Source organism: Apostichopus japonicus, chromosome 8, assembly GCF_037975245.1.
Source record: "Apostichopus japonicus isolate 1M-3 chromosome 8, ASM3797524v1, whole genome shotgun sequence".
Lineage (NCBI taxonomy): Eukaryota > Metazoa > Echinodermata > Holothuroidea > Aspidochirotida > Stichopodidae > Apostichopus > Apostichopus japonicus.
In genome coordinates, this window is record NC_092568.1 from 37,682,093 (window position 1) to 37,703,814 (window position 21,722).

The following is a 21,722-nucleotide window of genomic DNA, read 5'->3' on the forward strand; positions in this document are numbered from 1 at the left end:
AATGAATGAAACATGACTTTGATTATGAAAAAAAAAAAAAAAACATCACAACAAAACGACACCACAAAATAAATTGATCACTGTTTTATGTAGGTTTGGTTAAGAAATGCAAATTTAGAAAGCATATTATTATTAGTTTTGCAGACCATTGGCTGATTATCTCTTCTTGTTCCTTGTGTTTTAAATTTCATTAATTTTTTTTATTGTTATTAAAAAAATTATCTATCGAACTCATGAACAAAATAGAGTATCTTCGATCATGAGATGCAACTTCCCAGTGAATTTCAGATAAAATTTGGCGGTACCACGGTATAGCACTCTGGCAACTCTGTTGAGATTCTATTGTGCGAATGTAGCGAAGGCACGCGGCATCTCAATATTTAATAGATAATCTTTTGACGTTTTGTTTAAGAAATCAGCATGTCTGAGAAAGAACGGGTAAATATGTACTTTGTGGTGTTTGTAATGGTTGTGAAGTAACAGTTGCTACTGTGAAAACTGTTTAATTTTCACATTAAAAAATATATAGGCATAGGCTATACGAAATAATATTAGGCTAAGCCCGTGTTATATAACGTAGGCCAGCAAAGACGTAGCCTAACGCTTGAATCAAACCTACCGTTGTAAATTATACTGTACTTAGCCCAAGTTCGATGAATGTATCAACCATGTGAAAATTAGTTTCTCGTGAACATAATCTAATACTGCGACATACTGATGCAACGTAGTGAAATAATTCCCAGTTTTTTGTTAGCAAAAATTAAATTTTGATTTGGATAATTTTGATGTTTATCTTGTAAGTTGTAGCCTAGGCCTAGCCTACATGGCCAACGTGCAAGTTGGCTGCATCATAGTTCTTACTAAGCCAAGCATCATGTTCAGTTCCAAGGATTAATAATATTGGCAGACTGATATCTGAGATGAAACTGTCATAAACCAGTCTTCCTCAATGATTAATTCATTCCTAAATTGTTCATTTTGTTTATTAAGTAAAAGGAAGAACTTTAGCTGCACATTAAAGGGCTAGCATTCTGAATTTAAGTAAGGCTGTGGCTATTCTTACGACTAGTCGTAACAATTATTTATAAACTATTCTTACGACAAAGGCGAATTCAAGCGCAGTAAAGTAAATAAAGCAACTGCGCATGTAGTAGGGGTAACCCTAAACATAACCCTAAACCTCAATCCTAACCCTAACTCGTAACCCTAACCGGAAATTATTGTTACTCCTCGTCGTAAAAATAGTACTACTGGTCATAAAAATAGCAACTGCGCATGCGTAGTCGGAAATTATTCTTACGACTAGTCGTAAGAATAGCCACTTTTTAAGTAAACCAATTTCTGTGTTATTTCATGCTATTTTTGAATCTGAATTCTGAAAATGCCAAGGTTACCATAAGTAAGATGTCAAGTAGTGGCTGGTTATAAGTTAAAGCATGAGTCATTAGAAAAGACATTTGTATGTTATTTGATGCATCTCACATGAAGACTTCATATTTTGAATTTATTGCAAAGATATCTCTTATTTGTTAATGTTTTTTATGTGTTTTGTACGGTAGAAAAATTCGTTGAGGAAATCTTCAGATGTTCCAGGATTAATGGCCATCAGTTTTGCCATAATTCTTATTCTTTATGAATTTTGCCTTTAGCAAATTACGGAACGTGAGCAAACAAGAAAGATTTTCTTAGGTGGCATTAATCCTGGAACATCTGAAGATTTCCTCAAAGAATTTTTCAAAAAGTATGGAGAAATTACAGATTGTTGCGTCATCAAGACGTCTGGGCCAGAGAAGAAGTCACGGGGGTTTGGCTTTGTGACGTTCACTAAATCCTCTATGGTAGATGCAGTCATGGAAGACAGAGTTAGCTCAAGACTCATCATAGATGACAGAGAAGTAGAAATTAAACGTGCTGTGTCTAGAGAGGTTAGTATCTATGAACCATGCTCATAGCTTAGTTCCTACATTTTTTCACGTGTTTGAAAAAATTGTAGGATACTTTTCCAGGCCAACTTTCAACCTTTGGTATCAGGGTGGGAATTTGGCAAAAAAAGTTGGTAAGCATTTTTTCATTTTTGATGAAATGTGCTTACCAACATGAGCCAAGATTTCTCAGTTGGTAAGCACAATTCATGAATCGGTAAGCACAGCACAATGACCTGAACGCTGTTATCCTTTTGTGAAAACTTCCTGATTCGCGGCACAAGTCTACTTTATATCGAGCCGACAGCGGCGGCGCAGATAATCCAGTCAATGCATGTTCGATCGAAATAATTACAATCCCTGTCCATCACGTTGAACTCTCCGACCAGACAATACCGGGTCGAATACTCGACTTGGTATTAATTATTCAAATACATGATCAAAGGAAATGTATCGACTGGAGATCGTAAAAAAAACTCTGAAAATCAGTAGAGAAATAACCAATTGTGTATGAAAAGTAAGTTCGGTCCTTTCAAATTTTACGAAAGATCCAGCAAAACACTTTCGAAAAATTCACGCAAAACTGGCATATCGTGCTACATGCAACTAATGCCATGTAAATAAGGCTCTAGTTCACCCATTTATGAATAAACCGTAAGACCACATCTGGTGTTAACAGTGGCGTAGGAAGGTACTTTTGAGTGGGGGGCTGAAGACTGATGGCCGGCCTGGGGGAGGGGTCACCCCCTCCCCTTTGGAATTTTTTGCATTTCCAGGTGGCCTCAGATGCAATTTGGTGCAATATAGCACACTTCAACACCCACTCCATTTTGTAAACTTAATTTTGTATTTTCACCTGGCCTAAGATGCAATTTGGTGCTCCAAATGAGATTTTTTTTTCTCATTTGGAAATGAAAAAGGGGTTTTCTGACTTACGACCCGGGGGGGGGCGGAATGATACTTCCGCCCGTCCACATTTTTCACTGGGTGGCTGACGCCCCCCAGCCCCCCGGTTCCTACGCCCTTGGGTGTTAAGCTGGGGGAAAAGAAAGTATTTTCTAGAATTTCCAAACATACGGAAAAAATAATGTCCTACCATAGTTAAGTGTATAGCAAATAGCCTAACCACCTCGTCTGTTATGGATCTCACGTAACAACAAAAACACAACTAATTGTATTTTGCAAACTTGACGTTTTCTACAAGAACATAGAAATAATTTTAAGCATTAGTTAATCATGCCGTGTGGCCTAAAACATATTTTATTACAAGGTTTACTTTCATAAAGATGGCCATAGCTTGATATCTTGTGCTGCGTGTATGAACTGTGCCTCGTGTATCATGGGGAATACTCCATGAAACGTTTCTTGGAAACGTGCCAAAAATGTTTACAAACAGGTGTTAGACAGGGGATGAGCGCACAGTTGTTTGGCTGGGTACCTGGGAAAATTCTGAGCACATGTACAGTATGAACTACGCAATTGCCGTCGGCAATTACATAGTTCATGTGTGAAGTTGGAATAATTTGCGATGCATACACAGTTAGTCGTAGGTATTTTGACGGTCCAGGCACGATCGCTGAGCTAGCAGCCAGCTGTGTGCGGCCTGTTCGTTGGTGCTTTTTGCTAGCTGCGCGACAAATTAATCCTCCGTAACTTAGAAGCAGATTGCAGATAAGCCTACTACAGTCCGATGCAGTCACTTACGGTCAGAATTTTTGGTACGCTCATTACAAGGGTGTGTAGTACTAGGCCCATTTGAATTTCTTATTTTGGTAAGCCATATTTTCATTCCAGTACGCTAGCGTACCGGTGTACCGTAAAATTCCCACCCTGTTTGGTATGTGTCCTGGTATTTCTCTATCGTTATGCTTAAAAATTACGTTCTTATGGTAATGAAAATCTCATCTTACAAGTTCCAGCTGAAATTTTCAGTTTTGTTACATGACCCAACAGAGAGGAGGGCTCATAAGTACAAGCCAAATTTTTTTTTTTTTTGGGGGGGGGAGATAGTTACAGAGGAATATTAACGAAATAAACCTTATACCAGTATTCAATTCAATTATTCACATGTAATAATGTTTGTCTAAGTTTTCTAATTTTATATATCCAATAACCATAAATCAAAATGACATGTTTTATATCCCTGCAGGCTGCATAATTTTAATCCAATCAGTAAATAGACTATTGTACATACTGATATTCCGCGCCACTGCCCCTAAGACTGAACCCCAACCCTCCCACTGAGCTGGCTCATCATGGTCGTCCTGTTGCTATGTTCAAGTTACTTCCGTGATATTTTTGGGAAAGTCAGGCTTATTCCTTCTTAAAAAATGAATGAAGGCTGAGAAGACAGCAGTTGAGCCTTATTGTGTACTACCTTTCTTCTCTTTTCCCCTACCTCTTTACCATTTGTCTCGAGCATATGTCGACGGATTAAGTCAAGCTGAAGTTGGAAACTAGCAAAGAAATTCTGAAGCTAGTCAAGATCTCCTTGCCACAGTCACCTTGATTTTGCCTCTTGTTTTGTTTTTAGGAGGCTCATATACCTACAGTGAAGGTGCTACAGAGGAAAGTGTTTGTTGGTGGTATACAGAAGCTGACAGAGGAACGTATAGCTGAGTACTTCCTGCAGTTTGGGAAAGTTGAAGAAACGGTCATTCCAATAGACAAAGCCAATAACAACAAGAAGAGAGGATTCGCTTTTGTGATATTCAGTGATATTTCAAGTGTGAAGGAAGTTGTCGGTAAGGACATAAGGAACAAGAAACTCTCAATTTTCAGGGCAAACTTTGATGTGAAATCAAAACAAGACCATATAATACCAGACCATATAGTATAGATGGAATATCGTGGCCAGAGAATGTGATCTTTAATACTTGTTTAGCAATTTCAGCCACTTGTGTAACAATTTACTTCCAGTGCTATGAAATCATTTCATGGTGAAGGTGTCATACATCTGTGATTATAAGTTAAAGTTCTGGATATGTTGGGTAAAAGTCCTGTAAAATATATCATATTTTTTGTAACTGGAACAATTGTTGTTATGTCAGGTGATGAAAAGCCCTGTTAAATGTGTCATATAGTTCTGCTTTCAGACTTGAAAAGTTTTGGATATGGTATGTATAGTAAAACTTCTTGTAAAATGTACCATAGTTGCACACTCTGTGTATTCTCAACTGGAACAATTTGGACTACAGTATGCTTGTTAAGAAAAGGGAAGTCCAGATAGTGATAAAATGCTGCTTTCACCATCATACATATTTAACATTCTATGACAGATATACAGAATCATACGATTGATGGGGTCGTTGTTGAGTGCAAGAAGGCCACACCTCAAGAGAAGGATGTCAGAGCAATGCGTAACAGAGGTATGAATGACAGAATGAGGAACGGTGAGTAAAGTCTACTCTACCTACCCCCCTTGTGTTGTTATTAACCAATACATATCTTTTCTTAAAAAGTTTAAGATATCATTATTAAAAAGTGTTGTAATTTTGTGTTTTCTGCTTTACAAAGTTATTATGCAATTCCTTTCTTTCTTTTATGACTCCTTGCCAATGGCAGAAGGAATCTATGCGATGGTGGTGGCTTTTGGTTGTGTGTGTGTTACTTTCTCGTAAACGCTCTTCAGAAGGAAAACTGGGGTATATTACATATTTGGTATGTAGGTTTGTCTTAGGTAGAACTGGTTTTGGTTTTTGTTGGTATTGGTCAAAGGTCATTTGAGGTCAGCATTGGTCAAAGACTTAAAACATTGTTCACACGATATCTCAAGGAGTAGAAGTTGCAGAAAGCTCACACTTGGTGTGTAGCTTTCTGTTGGTGAGTAGACGATCCGTAGTGTTTTCCATGAATGTCAAAGGTCATTTGAAAATCTCAAGAAGGGGGCAGATCTTATATTCGGTGTGTAGAAGTACCAAATTAAGTACAAGAAGCCTATTGTTTTTGGTGGACGTTAGAGACCATTTGGAGTCACCACTGGTGAAATTGTGAAAACCGTGTAAATAGGATATCTCAAGAAGGGAACATGGGCAGACCTGATATTTAGTTTATAGAAGTACCACATTGAGTAGAAGAAGCCTATTGTGTTTGGTGGAGGTCAAAGGTGATTTGGAGTCACCAGGGATCTAATTGTGAAAGCCTTGTAAACACGATATCTCAAGCTTGGGCAGATCTCATACTTGGTATGAAGGTGTCTAACATTGAGTATATGAAGCCTGTTGTTTTGCTGGATGTCAAAGGTCATTTGGGGACAACAGGTCAAATTGTGCAAGCCTTATAATCCTGATATTGCAAGAAGGGAACCTTGGACAGATTTCATTATTGGTTTGTTGATGTACCATATCAAATTTAAGGAGCCTATTACTGCTTTTGGTGGAGGTCATCGGTCATTTGATGTCAACAAACGCCAAACATTTACTTTGCTCCCCTCTTACCTGTCTCTATACACTAACACACCTTCCTAAACATAATATGGCAAGGGAAGCTTGGACAGATCGCATATTTGGTATGTAATTGTACCACATTGAGTACAAGAAGCCTAATGTTGTGGGCAGATGTATCTATCACATTCAGTACAAGAAGCCTGTTATTGAGGTCAATGGTCATTTCAGGACAGCCTGCGTCATTTTGAATTTATGTTTGTCACATCACACTGCTTTTCACTGTATTACTTAGATCAAGTATGTTGTAAACCCTCACTATACATTACGCCAGATTCATGAAGAAAACTGCTCATGTTATATCATCGAAACCACAATGCATTTTTGCATTCTGGTTCCTCAGTTGTTCTATCAATCAAGTGATTACACAGTGTAAACTTAAAAGGCAAGGTATCAATAAGCCTACTGGTTTTCTGCTTAAGCCATATGGTGAATATATCTTCCTAGCATCAATAACACACATTGAGGATTAAAAAACTTTAATGGAAATACTAATTAAGCCTACTTTTTCTTTTTTTTTTTCTTTTCTAAAGATTTCAATGATGGATTTGGATCTGGACCTGGCTCAGGTGGACCTGGCCCAGGTGGACCTGGCCCTGGATTCCAAGGTGGCAATTTTGGACCAGGAGGAGGAGGAGGAGGTGGAGGTGGTGGTTTCAACAGAGGATGGGGAGGTGGAGGTAAGGGGTCCTTTCTAAGACATACACATACAATCACGAAGGATAGGATATGTAATTTATAGGTCACATAGGTGCTATCAAGTTCAGTGGAGTGTGTATAGGTACAGTTGTATGAAGATGTTCAATAAAAAAAAAATTCTTGTTCAAGTTTATGTTTGGAGTTGTCTCATGTACAAGAACAGTCAACCTTTCATCTGTGTATTGACGTAGCGTTAATCATGGGTTAGATGCTGCCCAATTTAACGTGCTGGCTCTGTGTAATAATTTGCATCTTTTTCACAGGATACCCAGGTGGATTTGGAGGAGGCTTTGGTGGAGGCGGATATGGACCTGGGGGAGGATTTGGTGGACAAGCAGGAGGTGGTTATGGAGGCGGAGGATGGGGCCGAGGCTGGGGAAGTGGGTGGGGAAGCGGATGGGGAGGTAGTGGTTGGGGAAGCACTGGGGGTGGATATGGTAGTGGTGGCTGGGGCAGTGGTTGGGCAGGATATGGTAGTGCTGGAACCGGTGGTTATGGGAGTGCTGGAGGGGGAAGTGGTGGTTCAGCAGGCAGTGGCTATGATGGCAGAGGTGGATATGGCAGTGGAGGTTATGGCTCTGGCAGCAATCAAGGTAAAGATATCTTCATTGTCTTTATTCTATGTGATTTGGTGGTGGTTGAATCGATTTGGATGCTCTTCATATTGTTAACAGAATCAGGGAAGGGTCTAATATGTTACAGACACTGCCGGAATAGCGTACAGCAAGGTTTGACCAATAGGATCAAGCTATTTCACATATGAAGTGTAATTTTCAGAGTATGCGGATCTAAGAAATGTGATGTATTCTTTAGATGGGACACATAGCCATAGTGTTTTACACATCTAGGCAAATATAGTCCTTTTCCTAGTCCTCGGTCTGCCTTGCCCTGGATACAAGTAAAGTACCCCATAGTCTTAGAGTTTATGTTTCCAGATTGTACAACATTTAAAGCTTTGAAGATAGTGGAGTGACTTAAGTGTAGATGAGAAGTGATTAAAATGAATCAAACTTCTGCTGCAGAGATCTGTTATTCTCAATAGCCTTTAGAAGCTATGATAATTAGTTGTGCTTAACATGCATTGTGTCACCACGGTGTATTAAAGTGCAGAGATTTTTTATTCTCAATAGCCTTAAGGAGGTATGATAATTAGTTGTATTTAATATGCATTGTTCTCTATGTTGTATTAAAGTGCCTTATCTCTTCCTCTAAAGCGCGATGGTCTGCCGCAAGTACCGCCCTTGTTCCAGGTGGCAGCGGGAGTGGTGGCAACAAAGACAGTGTCGGAGGTAGCAGTGGCGGCGGGGCCGATGCAAGCAGTGGCAGAGGAATGGGCAGTGGAATGGGAAGTGGAATGGGAAGTGGAGGAGGAGGAGGGACAGGAACAGGGGGCAGTGGTGACTTTGGCGCCAACTATGGTTCCCAAAGCTCAAACTTTGGACCCATGAGACAGACCAATGGTACCACTGGACGATTCATGGGACAAACCAATCCTTACGGTGGTAACTATAGTTCTACTTGACAAACGTTTCTCTTGTTTACTGTTTCAATGAATGGCGTCACTTCTCAAGCAAAATAAGTAACAATTAATTGATGGAAGATAAGTTACCTGTAATAATTCAAATGTTCCCTTTGGTATAATTACTGAAATAGATTGATATGTTGAAATCAAAAATTCTGAACAAGTGACCTGATGAACTGGCAGTGTTAGTTTTCTGCAGTTTTAGCTATGCATTTAGAGGGTAAAGGTATGAGTGTTTTAAATCTAGAAAATAAAGCTAGAGTGAGTTTGTTGACCTGATGCCATCAGTGGTACAAGGTACTATTATATGCATTAAGGAGGGATTAAGTAACCTCTCTTGAACTGAAGGTATAGAAGAGCCATGTAGTAGACTCAGTCTTTGGTTTCACTCAGCAGCTGATGTGTAGTAATATCACCATGAAGCTTATTACAGACTCTACACCTGTGGTCTGGAATACACCATGTTAGAACCATAACAAGGTTATGTACCAATTGCTCTGCTGGCAGGCAAAAGGCAGTCTTTGGAATCTATTGAAAACTCATCTCTAGATATCATGTTGAAGTATATTCCTTGCTCTTTATTTCAGCGCCATATGGCAGTGGTGGTGTTAGTACTGGAACTGGCATAGGTGGAGGAGGCTTTGGCAACCAGGCCGGAGGAAGGAGGTTTTAAAGGTAAAGGCTCCACTTCTGTCTTCTTAATTAACAATTATTCCACATCCCAGTCTTCTCTGATGGGCAAGAGCTGTAAGGTATAAGTGTAGTATTGAAAGCTTTGTTATTAGAATAAGAAACCTGTGATTTGACAACCTTGCCAAGATTCCCCTGAAGGATCTATGCTGTTGTGATACAAATGCCAGGCAATTAAATGGTTTTCTACAAGTGTTAGACGGGTGCATTTTTTGTAACCATCACACAAAAGCAAGTAGGTAAGGGTTTCCTTTCAAAGCAGAGAATGTTGAATTCAAGTGTCTCATTTCGTCATGCCAAGTTGAAATATTTTGTAATTAAAGAAATGATAATTAACACACAGTTGCTATGTCCAACTTAGTTTGATTGTAAGCTGAGATAGAAGCCTTCATCTCACTAATTTTTGGACATTCCAAGGATGTGATTGAGATTCTCATGGCTGAGTGTCATAAGTATATATATATATATATATATATATATATATATGCCTGGGAAGATTAACAGAGGTGACCTTCTTTGCTACCACTTTCAATATTATTGTAAGAACGATGCAATGCCAATAACTGTTGTTAGAGAGTAAGAAAGTGTGGTAAGCGCTCAACAATTTTTAATTGACATTACTACATAACTGCAGAGATGACGCATGTCAAGTTATTATGGTTTAAAATCTGCTTTGATTTGATTCGGTGGGTAGTTGTATTGATCCTATGTTTGCCACAAATAAACAAGTTCGTCTCTCATGGTCTCAAAGCATTGATATCCATCTTAACTACAGCTCATAAGGCCATTCATAGTCACTCACTCAAAAAGAATTTATAATATGACTGTCAAGGACGTCTGTCTGAAGGTTAGAAGGTTGCGTAGAAAAAGTTTAACACACAAGAAATTACAGCTTTGTGAAGACGAGTTTCAGCTGACAAGTTGCTAGCTATGTCAAGACAGTTTAAATTAACATTTGGGTAGAGAAGGTCCTAGTGGTGACAGTTTACCTCAGGCTTTTCACAATCAAATTACATTTTCTAGGACATAAGTTATAACAGTCATTTAGAGGATACTTTATGGAGGCCTCCCAACCCTGACATTACATAGTTAGATTTTATGCACTATAGTTCTGCAACCAATTTTGGGCATAGATTCTGCATCTTAGGCTGCACACCTTATTCTATGGTTTTCAGTGCATAGCTCTACAAACCTGCTATTACAGTTTCAGTGGTGTTGCATGTAGGCTAATATGTAACCTGACTTTTATTTAACGTGGCATAGTTGTATGACTTGACTGGGCATAGGCTTTGCTATTTAACAATCTAAAATACTGATTTTGTAGTTTCAGATCTTTGGCTTGGTTGCATGTAGGCTAATACGTTTTAGGAGCTACAAAACCATATGTTACACACCATAGGTCTACGGTTTGGATGGACATGCATGTAGGCTAATATGTTTTAGGAGCTTAACAACCATATGTTACACACCATAGGTCTACGGTTTGGATCGACATAGGTTTTGTTACTTTCAAAGGATGTTATGGTATTTTTTCTAGTTTCTGCATTGCTCAAATTGCATGTACCATAATTCTGCGACTCGATCATCAGGCATATGCTTAATTATGTTATATTTGACAAACCAACTGTTATCGTTCAGGGCTGTGACTTAGCTGTGTGTTGGCATAGATGTTTACTTTTAGGTTTTTGCATACCGCATTTTACTCACTGCGCATAGGCATAGTTATATTAGAATCTAAAATCCTAATTTTAATGATTCACAATAATGTGACTTGGTTTGGCTGAAGAGATTTTGTATCTGTAGGCTTTATGATCTTGAATTGGTAGTCTTACAGCTGGATAAAATAAAAATATTTGAGGTCCTGTGGATCTTAGTCTGTTCTAGTAGGTGGCTGAATTACAGTACAACTGTAAGATGTAAGCATCTTATATCTTATACCATGTAGCTTCTCTGTCTTCACATTGTACACCTAAAGGAATCTACAGGAATCAAACAGGCAATAGCAATTAAACATAGCTTAAGGGAAATTGAACATTCCTTAAGACCCTGCCTTCATGTAAGCATTTTAACGACTGAAATATTTGGTTTGGTTCAAACTAGAATTTGTAAAGTTTAACTAGTTCTAGATGTCAGTTATCCTTCTCATGGTATACAACTACTACTTAGTGAATTTCAGCAAGAAAGAACTTTACTTATAGCACGATAGAGGTCCCTGTGTCTGGTCAACTCAGCCTTCTGTGTTAATAGTGCTAAGTTAGCCTAACAAACGTATCCATGCAATGCATGATTACATGAGTCATCTAGCAACCAGGGTACCTTAAAGGAAGCAGTAAAGGCCATTATGCTCGCTGCATAGGCTGAAAGTTCTGGACTGTGTAACTTGTGCCTTGGTAAAGACATAGGTTTATGCAGCAAATTTGGCAAGAAGTATGTTTGTTTGTTAGGACCACAGTTTAGAGCAGTTTGTTCTAAGCTACAATACATTTATCAATGTTGTCATATGTTTACATACATATTATGCAGGCTATCAATCTCTTCAGTTTATTAGCATTTTGTTTCATTTTCTACTTCATATTTAATCTGTTTCTTCCTTTTTCCCCCTTTACCAACTCTATCACAGGCTTTACTAAGAACTAGGAGATAGTTTAGCTCCTATGAGAGCTATTCACTTGGAATTGAAATTTGTATAGACTTATCTACTGAGTACTAGACCTCCAAAAGGCTTAGCCTAGCTTACCACTATCCTCATCGTTTTGGAGACCATTAGGCAACGAATTCCTACGCCGTTGCGTAATTTACAAGCAGAAGAACGATCGGGATGTGCTCACTAAACACCGAACCGATGTGAATACTTCACAGTGTCGTGTTATCAAGAAACCGAACTGGATTGTAACAGGCGTGTCCGAGTTTTGCAGCAAATGTTGGCTCTGTACTGTAGGAAACTTTCTATTTCTCTGTTTCTTTGCTTTTAGGCACTTACAAGGATTTTAGATTTTGCTTTGCACATCTGCAGGAACCTTAGGCTTGTAGAGTTTACGTCACGACTACAAATTCTTCTGGACCTTTGAATACTGTACATATCCTTCTGTTTTCATCTTTATTACCTTATGACTTTGTGTAATAGAAGTGTACGATGATGTATCCACATTATAATATTGTTCATGTGTCACCTTAACAACATGAGTATTGAATACGTATACTGAAGGAGAATAATCATAGGTATTAGAGGATAGTGTTTACAGAGTGCATAAATACCCTCTGAATGTAAATGTTATCTAACAAAAAAGCTTAGGCCTTTATACTAGCTGTAGAGGAACTATTAGGATCAAAGCATTGAAATCGCTAGGCTGACATACTTAGTACATGCCTGCATAAACTCTAGTTCATTCTGCAATTGGGATATGATGAAACCTTAATTATTATCTTATGCTATACAAGATATAGTCTGCCATATTAATGGGCTATAGCCATTGAAACTTGGCCTATGAAGGCCAAGGAAGATGACTATTCTAGATAGCAAGGCTTTTATTAGAGCTTCCCCTCCCCCCGCCTCCTCTACAACTTTTGATATTAAATTTGGTCTAGTGTTTCATGAAGCAGGCTCTAGATGAGTTCAAATAGCACTTCTTTAGTCCTCCTTAGATTCTTGTAGAGTAGAAAAGTTTAGTGATTATTGATACCTCTAAATTAAAAGTTTTTTCCATCGGTGTAGGAGCTTAGCTATTGGCAGCTAGTGCCAGCACAGGTCATGGACTCATGGTTATAGCAATGAGGCACAGTACCTTGCATGTGTCGGACCTAGGCTATATTAGCATTTAGCCAATATAATATGTCAGATAGGCTTATCTGGTCTCTGGATATCGTCAAATGACATACAGACCGATTTCAAGTACATTATGTTGATATAGTCTTTCTGCCAACAAATAAACCATCATTATATCATAGTCTAATCTAACCACAGTGATAGATTGTTTATATTTTCTACCATATTCTTGGACTGTATAGAAAAGGAACATGTTTCTGTAGACTTTGTCTACAAATGAAGCTGTTGTAAATTATTCAATTTGAGTTTGTTTAGACCACCATCATTTTTAGACTTGGTGAGCAGTAGTATACATAGCCTTAGCTATTCTGTGTGTGTGAGTCAGGTTCACATGTAGCAATAGCCTAAGCTATTCTGTGTGTGTGTGAGCCAGGATCACATGTAGCAAAAGCCTAAGCTATTCTATGTGTGTGAGTTAGGTTCACATTTAGCAATAGCCTAAGCTATTCTATGTGTTTCCGATAACATTCACATTTAGTAATAGTGTAAGCTACTCTTATGTGCATCAGTCCGGCTCTGGCTTATGGAAGGCTCATTGTATTACTAAGATACCAAAATTGCCAGTCCATCATACTCTAGTAGGCCTGTCTGGGATTAAGGCTCTACAATCTCAGATAGAAAGAGAAGATGAACTACACTTTTGGAGAAGACTTTGGGTACTGGCCTTGTTTATGTGTATCTGCTAAGTATGATATGATAGAACTTGTTTCACTGTATTGCCCTAAGAGTAACCTACACTGATCAATAAAGATGTTCTTTGATTCTTGTTTAGTTTATGTACACATGTAGTGATGTTTTACTTTACCATTAAGATATACTTTGAGCTTACCTTGGTTGTCTATTTCCTTTAACAACCTCATCAAAGAATGGTGAGTGTGGAAACAACTGTGATGAAGGAACGAGCATATTTCCACAACTCATTGGCTACTAAATGATGTGTTTCATCCCTGTTTGTTTTTGTAATTATCTCAGTTCATTAAGATTGTTAAAGTTTGAATCATCAAGTATGCTGGTATAATGACAAACTAATTCATACATATGAATTGGTGATGTGCCTTCTATCCAGGTATTTGAAAAGTTAAAACTGGTTCGTACATGTAACTGATATTTCATAGTCTCAATGTATTATTTTCAGCAGCGTTTAGTTTTGTTGTCAGTTCATCAGACTTGTTTTTGATGCTCTCCTAAATATTAACCAGTGTGCTGAATATTAATGTTCATTCAGCAATGTAACAGTTCTCTTCAATAAACCCAATACAAGACTAACTGCAAACTGGGTCTGATTTCATGCCTCTCTATACTGTGGCTTAAAACCATCAACACATGTTAGTGCGAATTGTCTACACTGTTAACACGAGCGGTACTTGCAGACTTCTCTGTCCATTAGCTACCAGCCTACTACCCTTCATCTAAACTGGATCAATGCAGCTGGGTTTTTATGAAAATAGTGCTGCCTTTGTTTGTGAATCAATATGGTTTATAACTTCCTTTTTACAAATGTTGTTGTAACTTTACCTGAACACTTGTCAGCATTTTGCTAGTGTTACCTAAAGAGACATTACAGATAAATTGCATGAACAACAAGTTGGTCCATAAATGTTTGAAAATGTTTGGTAATCATATGTAAATTACTTTTCTTTGTTTTTCAAGCATTACCTTGCACTTAACTATGTCTAAAAAAAAAATCTGTTACAATTTTTATATGTTAAGCCATTGAGTAATTTAAGTTTTAGAGGTAAACTACAAGTAATGAACTTAGTCCTTTTGTAATAATTTTTTAGATGGCATTTTGTTTTCCTTTTTAATAAATCGAAACTTTTGTAAATATATATTCTGGTGTTCATGAACTCATGGTTCCTTTGACTCAACTTTTACTGTTGATAGAATCCCATTGATGAATAAAATGGAATAACTTGTGTCAAGAAATGTGTTTATTACTCCCTTTTCACCTCTGCATAAGTCTTCACCCCCTTCCCCACACCCCTCCCTGACCTCAATGTAGCCAGAATTTAATTTCAATAAAGTGTTGAAAGCCAGAATACCGCATATGCCCTCTCCCTTTGAATCTGTAAATTCCACAAGATCACATTTTTACATAAATGATCCCAATGTGTAGTCGCTGTCTAACATCCTGCCACTGTTTCCCTCGTATTGTAGCCAGCTTGTAGCATTTCCCTCTTATGTTTAAATGTCCAAAGTCAGCCCACAATGATCTTTGACTGTGATATGTTGTGCTTAGTTGACAATACTCTGATGGCTTAACCAAGTCAGACTCCTTATATTTACAAAAAGTATTTTCTACCCTTTCTTATCAGGCAGGTATTTGGCTTCCTTTCTCTGTAGTAAACAAAATGGATGTGTTTTACATGTCTCTATTGGATGAAAGCTTCACTTTGCGTGATGTGGATCTCTCCCACATTGAGTAGGCTAAAGGTAACCTATTGATTTTGTTTGAAGGCTAGTGTGCTGGTTGACATGATGAAACAGTGTAATATTTTAAGAGATAATCTAGACACATTGATTCCCCAGAATAATTAAGATCAGTGAATTGTATTGGGTTGGTGTTTAACTTTCATCTAATATGCTTGTAGTAAACAAAATGGATGTGTTTTCAAATGTCTCTATGACAACAACTTGAGTTGGAGAGATCTCATCAATGGCCTAATGTGTATCTCATATTTAGAACAGGGAGGCGGCTCTTTTTGTTGAACTTAGCAGCAGAGTTCAATATGAATTTGTCAGCATGAGACCTCTGGACAGATAACTGAGAATGGATCGCCTGCCTGACATTTTGATTTCCCCACAATGATTAATATTATATTGCTTTTGGTAAAGGTCAGTCATGGTCAAAATATAAAGACTTTGTAAACATGACAAAGGAAACCAAGAAGGAACAACTCTCATATGTGACTTCTGGATTCCTGTTAGTAATACAAAGTCAGTGATTGGTCTTTGAGGCAGGTCAAAGGTCATGGATTTAGTTTCTGGCTTTATATCTGGTTTAATCTGGCCATATCAAGCTTTATATGGCCATATAAAGCCAGATATAACTGGATAAGTAGTCAATCCATGTATATAGATAAAGTTTTATCTGGCCATATAAAGCCAGATATAACTTGATATACAGTTATTCCAGATACGCAGATTAAGTTTTATCCGGCCATAGAATGCCAGATATAACTTACTATACAGTTATTCCATGTACAGATTAAGTTTTATATGGCCATATAAAGCCAGATATAATTGGATATGTAGTCAATCCAGATATGCAGATAAAGTTTTATCTGGCCATATAAAGCCAGATATAACTGGATATGTAGTTAATCCAGATATGCATATTAAGTTTTATCTGGCCATATAAAGCCAGATATAACTTGATATACAGTTATTCCATCAAGTTTTATCTGGCCATATAAAGCCAGATATAACTGGATATGTAGTCAATCCAGATGTGCAGATAAAGTTTTATCTGGCCAGATATAACTGGATATGTAGTTAATCCAGATATGCATATTAAGTTTTATCTGGCCATATAAAGCCAGATATTACTTGATATACATGTAAGACTGGGTGCTCCAACATAGTGTATTTTCATAGAGGTTTACATTACCCTATATTATGGTACTGCACATGTACATAATTTTAATGGTAAAGCACTCGCAATACACACTTAGTTAAAGGGGGCGTGGGGGGGGGGGGTGCATTGACTAGGCTACTTGTTCTATCTGGGTCTTAGCTGGAAAAAGGATAACTCAGGGGGTACCCATTCAGTTGTGTTTAATATAAGAGGCATTATGTGCTTCTTTGAACATTTAATGAAGGCTAGCCACAAACAAACATTTGAACCAGATAATTGAACCAACTTGCATTACTTTAGAAGTGGTACACACATATGTAATATCAACTGAAAACTAATCAAGATAACTCTGAAATGGAAAATATGATTACTAACTATTTTGTTGAGTTTCTAAATCATCTATTAAAAATTGCATATGTTTGTGTTGTTGAAAGTGTTCAATGAAAATCCATCTAATGTAACTAAATCTGAGGAGGAGAAATGTATGGAAAGAAAATGGATTTTTCTAGCTATTATCTATCATGGTTTGAGACACCATTTACATAACAACCAATAGGTTTCATTTTAACTGCAAATATTATGTTAGAAAGAGGCATTTTAGAGCACATAACAAACATCACTAATATTCCTTGAGAGAAGTGGAGTGAATAAGATTTAGGAGAAAAATTACTGTTTTAATTTATCTAACAAAGCACATGTCATGTAAAATATTATTCTACTCTGCTGGAACCACAAGGGTTGGGCAGTTAGTCTTGCCCTTCTCTCCCCTCCCCCACCAATCCACCTAGACCAAGTTCCTCACAGAAGTAATCTTTTCTCCATTCCAAATTTTTCAGATGAACTAGTGTCCTGTTGGAGATGGCAGGCAATGGATTCAACTCATCACTTGAAGACATCAGTGTGAGGTATTCAGTGAGGCTGTATGGGATCATTGTTACAATGAAGCACCCAAGCTATACAAAGGGACATCTTATGGTAGGTCCTTTTGATGTTTTTCATAAACTGCCATATTGAGGTAATAAGCTTCTAAATCCATTCTGGTTGCTCCCTAGCCTCAGTTACTACCTAGCCTCAGTTAATCCCTAGCATCAGTTACTCCCTAGCCTCAGTTAGTCCCTACCCTCGGTTAATCCCTAGCCTCGGTTACTCCCTAGCCTCGGTTCCTATTAGTAGAGAGCTGAACAAAAGAAACTGACCCTCCCCTTCCAACTTCAGGTGTTTCCCACGATAAACTATCACATGCAATCAGTCCACTGTATTAACTGGTCATGGTCATATGATAGGTGACATCCATAAATTTACTTTCTCTTCATTGCTTAGTGTTGTCTCTATTTTACTTTAATCACTCGCTGCTATACTCTACTTCTTGGTTTAGTACTTTTAATAATAAAATTCAAGGAATCTATTTCTGCTTGAGATGTTACGTGAATGTATCACCTGTCATAAAAGCCTGGGCTACTGTGAACCTTTCAGGGAATTTGCAATCACACAGCCAAAGAAGAGACCAGGTGTTTGTGGATTTGGGATTCCTCTTTCACTAATGCCAATAACTAAGATTCTTGCAGCTTACAGTACTGACAATGATCAAACAGATTGCAATAAATAACTTTCAGTACTTTACGACAACAAAAATGAAGAAATACGTAGGTGAGGTGGAACTGGGAGATATAGTTACTACCACAATTGAAGTCATTTTGCACTTGACATATGACTCAACATACATTGAATGTATGGAACTGATAAGTCAGGTATGATGCTAGGACTAAAGTCTTGGAAGAGTACTGTCTTTGTAAGTTTGCTGCTTGGTTTGATATTTCTTCATATAAAGCAGTAGATACACAAACACTTCAAAATGAAAGCAAGTCAGAAAATGAACCTGCTGTAGGAATCAGATGGCGAAAAGCAATTAATCCAGCATTGAGATTGAAGGTCAAAGTTCACTTGTGTCGGAAATTCCAATATGACGTCAACAATATATCTTACTAAACGGTTGGCAATGCCATCCTAGACGTATGGCTAACAAAATTAATGTTAAAGTTCTTTCAGAAGTGGTCAAAGGTCAGTTGAAGTCAGCAAAGGTAGAATAGTGCTATAGAAAGACATTTTTGTCTTTGTACAATTCTGTATGAGAAAAGACAGGATTTGACAGACAGTTTAACATAATTGTGGTGTCTGTATATGATACCAAAGTGCAATGGTGTCCAATATATGTGTATCAGCTTTAAAGATTCTGAGGTTTTGAAATATGAGGGTAATGTATGCTCTCACTGGTTTGTCAAACAGCAATCATCTTGAAATAACAGTATAAAAGAAAGGTAATATCCAACACCCCAATTTCATCTGAGACTGTTGTGTGTGCTTCACTAGCATGCCCATGTGGGCCAGAAGACTAGAGTAAAGATATGTAATATCAGTAAAAGCATATGACAACATAAATCACAATGTTCAGATGGATTACAGAATCTCTGAGCTTCTAGCTTACATTAAATTAAAACTGTTTAAAAACATGAAATTATAGATGTCAAAGGTATTTATCCTTCCATTTTGGTTTTATTATATTTTCTTTTCATGTAGGTTCTTGAGTCGCTGGAAACAGAATGCAACAAATCTTATCGGCAAGTAGCTCTCCAACAATGTCTATGCAGTTACTAGTGTTGAGGAATCATATCCAAGCTACAAGGTTGATGAGAGCATTTTGAAGGCTGCCCTGAAAGCCACAACCTCCATCAGAAAACACGCTCATGGAAGTCAACGTTACCATAGCAACAAACACTATGATCAAACTGCATTGTTACAGATCAGTTATTTTCATCATCACACAAAGCCATATCATGTTTGTCGTGATCCTGCTTCAGTACAGGGTGAGACAAAATAATAAGACACATTCAATACGCGTGAGTGAGAATATACTTCTCTTCTATTTGGTGGTTTGTGTATATCTGATATGACATCGGTGACCTCGGGGTAGGTGTATCTTATGGAATATATATACAAGTGACCTCATAAAATATATGCCAGTCGTATAGTTAATCTATTACGTTTGAAGAATTTTAATAGGTTCTCCTTTGAATTAATATTTTTTTGATGATACCTGTACAGTAACTGCAATCTTTAACTGCAATCTCTGCAACTGCAATCTCTAACTGCAATCTTTTATTTGATTTCACCTTCATTTTCATGCTTTTGTTTTTAGCTCTACTGTAAGGCCTCTAATAAAGACAAAGAGAGCCGATTGCCCCCAGTCTATTTCTTGGATATTAAAACCTCGGAAAGGTTCTTGTCGTAGAAATACTTTGCACAAGGACAAAATGCTGTACAAACGCATAATTCCTCTAGTTTTCATAAGTAGATGTACTCCATTGAAATGATGATTTGTCTTAGTCAAAATATGCTAATGTAATTAAAAGGGGAATATTACTTAATGGTCATCAGTATTGGCTCCAAATTTAGCCTGATAAAATATGCTACAAGTTTTGAAAAGTATCCTCCTAGAGGTTCTGACCCTCAAAATTATTCCCGACCGTTGAGGATTATTAGAAAAGGCAAATTAGTATCTTAGTGTTGATAATTATTATTAGAAAGGCAGTAAAATGAAGGTTGATCTTTGAGCATGCGTGACCATTATCATACTATTCTAGCATATTCTGATGATGTTCAAACTCATTTGTTGGTGATGTCATATCCACACTACAAGGCAATATTTTGTTGATGGTTAACCAAACCATCTATGATAATCTCTATGAACTGACTACTGATGAGGACTCAACTGCAAGTAATATAAAGAGGTCCCGCACCACAATAAGAGTCATACACGTGTGAATGAAAGGTTAATTTTTGTAAAATAGCCCTCAAGTGACCCTACTGTATTGGTTTTTTTGGCATTTTCTGAGTCGTCATTGGTCTTTTTTATGCTTGGGCCAAAATGGTCTAAAAATCTGGAGGATTGAAGGTATTTTAGAAATTCCTGGGTGAAACAAGAAGATTCTGGAGCGAGAGCTGGCAGATGGGTTGGGGAGCACGATAATAAACTTTGAGCTCTTCTAGCTCAAAATCATTCAGCCTCTGAAAATGATCCTGCTAGGATCAGACCGTCAGACCCACTTACTTTTACACATTCTCTTACACAGGCTCTGTAGCGGATAAGCAGTTTGCTAACAGGTTTTTTGTTACTTTGAGCTCAAAATCTTAACGGTCATGGTGGCAAAAACTTGAAAGTGCTGTGATAGCCTAAGCCATCAGCTATCATATGGTGGGTAGGACATGTCAGTTGAAAACTTATCTATGCTCTAGCGGCCTTGCAAAGCGACCAGTTTAGTGTGTAAGACAATGGGGCAATTAATTGTGGTGCGACACTTTAAGTGGACGATTTGCATTACTTGGCTATGAAACCTTTGTGCAAATGATACTGAATGTTCCATCTTCATAAAAAAACAAATGAAGAATAAGTTTCTTGCTGTCACTTCGACAATGTTAAGAGCAAGATGTTCTGGCATACTTTGTCAATTTTATAGCATGTGATGAGTAAGATGTATTATAGTTAATACCATATCAATCGGGTAACCGAGTGACATATTTTACCGCAAAGGAATCCAAGTCTATTGATTTTCTGATTTTTACCGGAGTAAGAAATAAACACAGGATGCTATTATGTGACTAGCTTGGTGACAGACAGCTTGGTGACAGACTATGGGACTAGCTTGGTGACAGACAGTTGAGAATTCTGTATGTGCATGTTCTGAAGATATTAATTTAAAGTAAGGGGGAGGTGTACATAACAAATATGATAGATTGGCAGTACTATGGTAGGGGTGGGGTACATTGCTGTAAGTTTGTTCCACCACTATAATATATTTTCATATGTGATAGGAAATAGAAATACATAATTTCCAATACATTCCATGAAATTACTAGTGTAGCTCTTTATTTGTTTTTATTTAAATGTCTTGAAGGTGTGTTTGGGTATGGGTGGGGGTGGGCGAGGGTATTCATGGTTCATACTAAAATTCCACAATGGTGGATATCTGTCAATTTGTGGTTGCATATTTGT

General features: G+C 37.6%; 1 protein-coding gene across 4 annotated transcripts; it reads left to right on the top strand.

Moving 5' to 3' along the window:
• The first annotated feature begins 278 nt into the window (after positions 1-278).
• LOC139971897 (uncharacterized) lies at positions 279-21,579 on the top strand. 4 transcript variants are annotated; one of them, XR_011794528.1, is made up of 11 exons: positions 279-438; positions 1,650-1,925; positions 4,456-4,666; positions 5,201-5,314; positions 6,898-7,044; positions 7,327-7,656; positions 8,278-8,565; positions 9,173-9,260; positions 15,414-15,531; positions 17,512-17,650; positions 19,250-21,579. XR_011794528.1 is itself a non-coding variant. In XM_071978728.1 (9 exons), the coding sequence occupies exons 1-8, from the start codon at positions 421-423 to the stop codon at positions 9,256-9,258; spliced, it is 1,470 nt and encodes a 489-aa protein (XP_071834829.1). In that variant the 5' UTR covers positions 279-420; the 3' UTR covers positions 9,259-9,260; positions 11,896-15,024. The 4 variants fall into 4 exon arrangements, 2 of the variants coding, with proteins under 2 accessions (XP_071834829.1, XP_071834830.1); XR_011794527.1 differs by lacking the exon at positions 15,414-15,531; XM_071978728.1 differs by lacking the exons at positions 15,414-15,531; positions 17,512-17,650; positions 19,250-21,579 and adding an exon at positions 11,896-15,024.
• Positions 21,580-21,722: the final 143 nt, after the last annotated feature.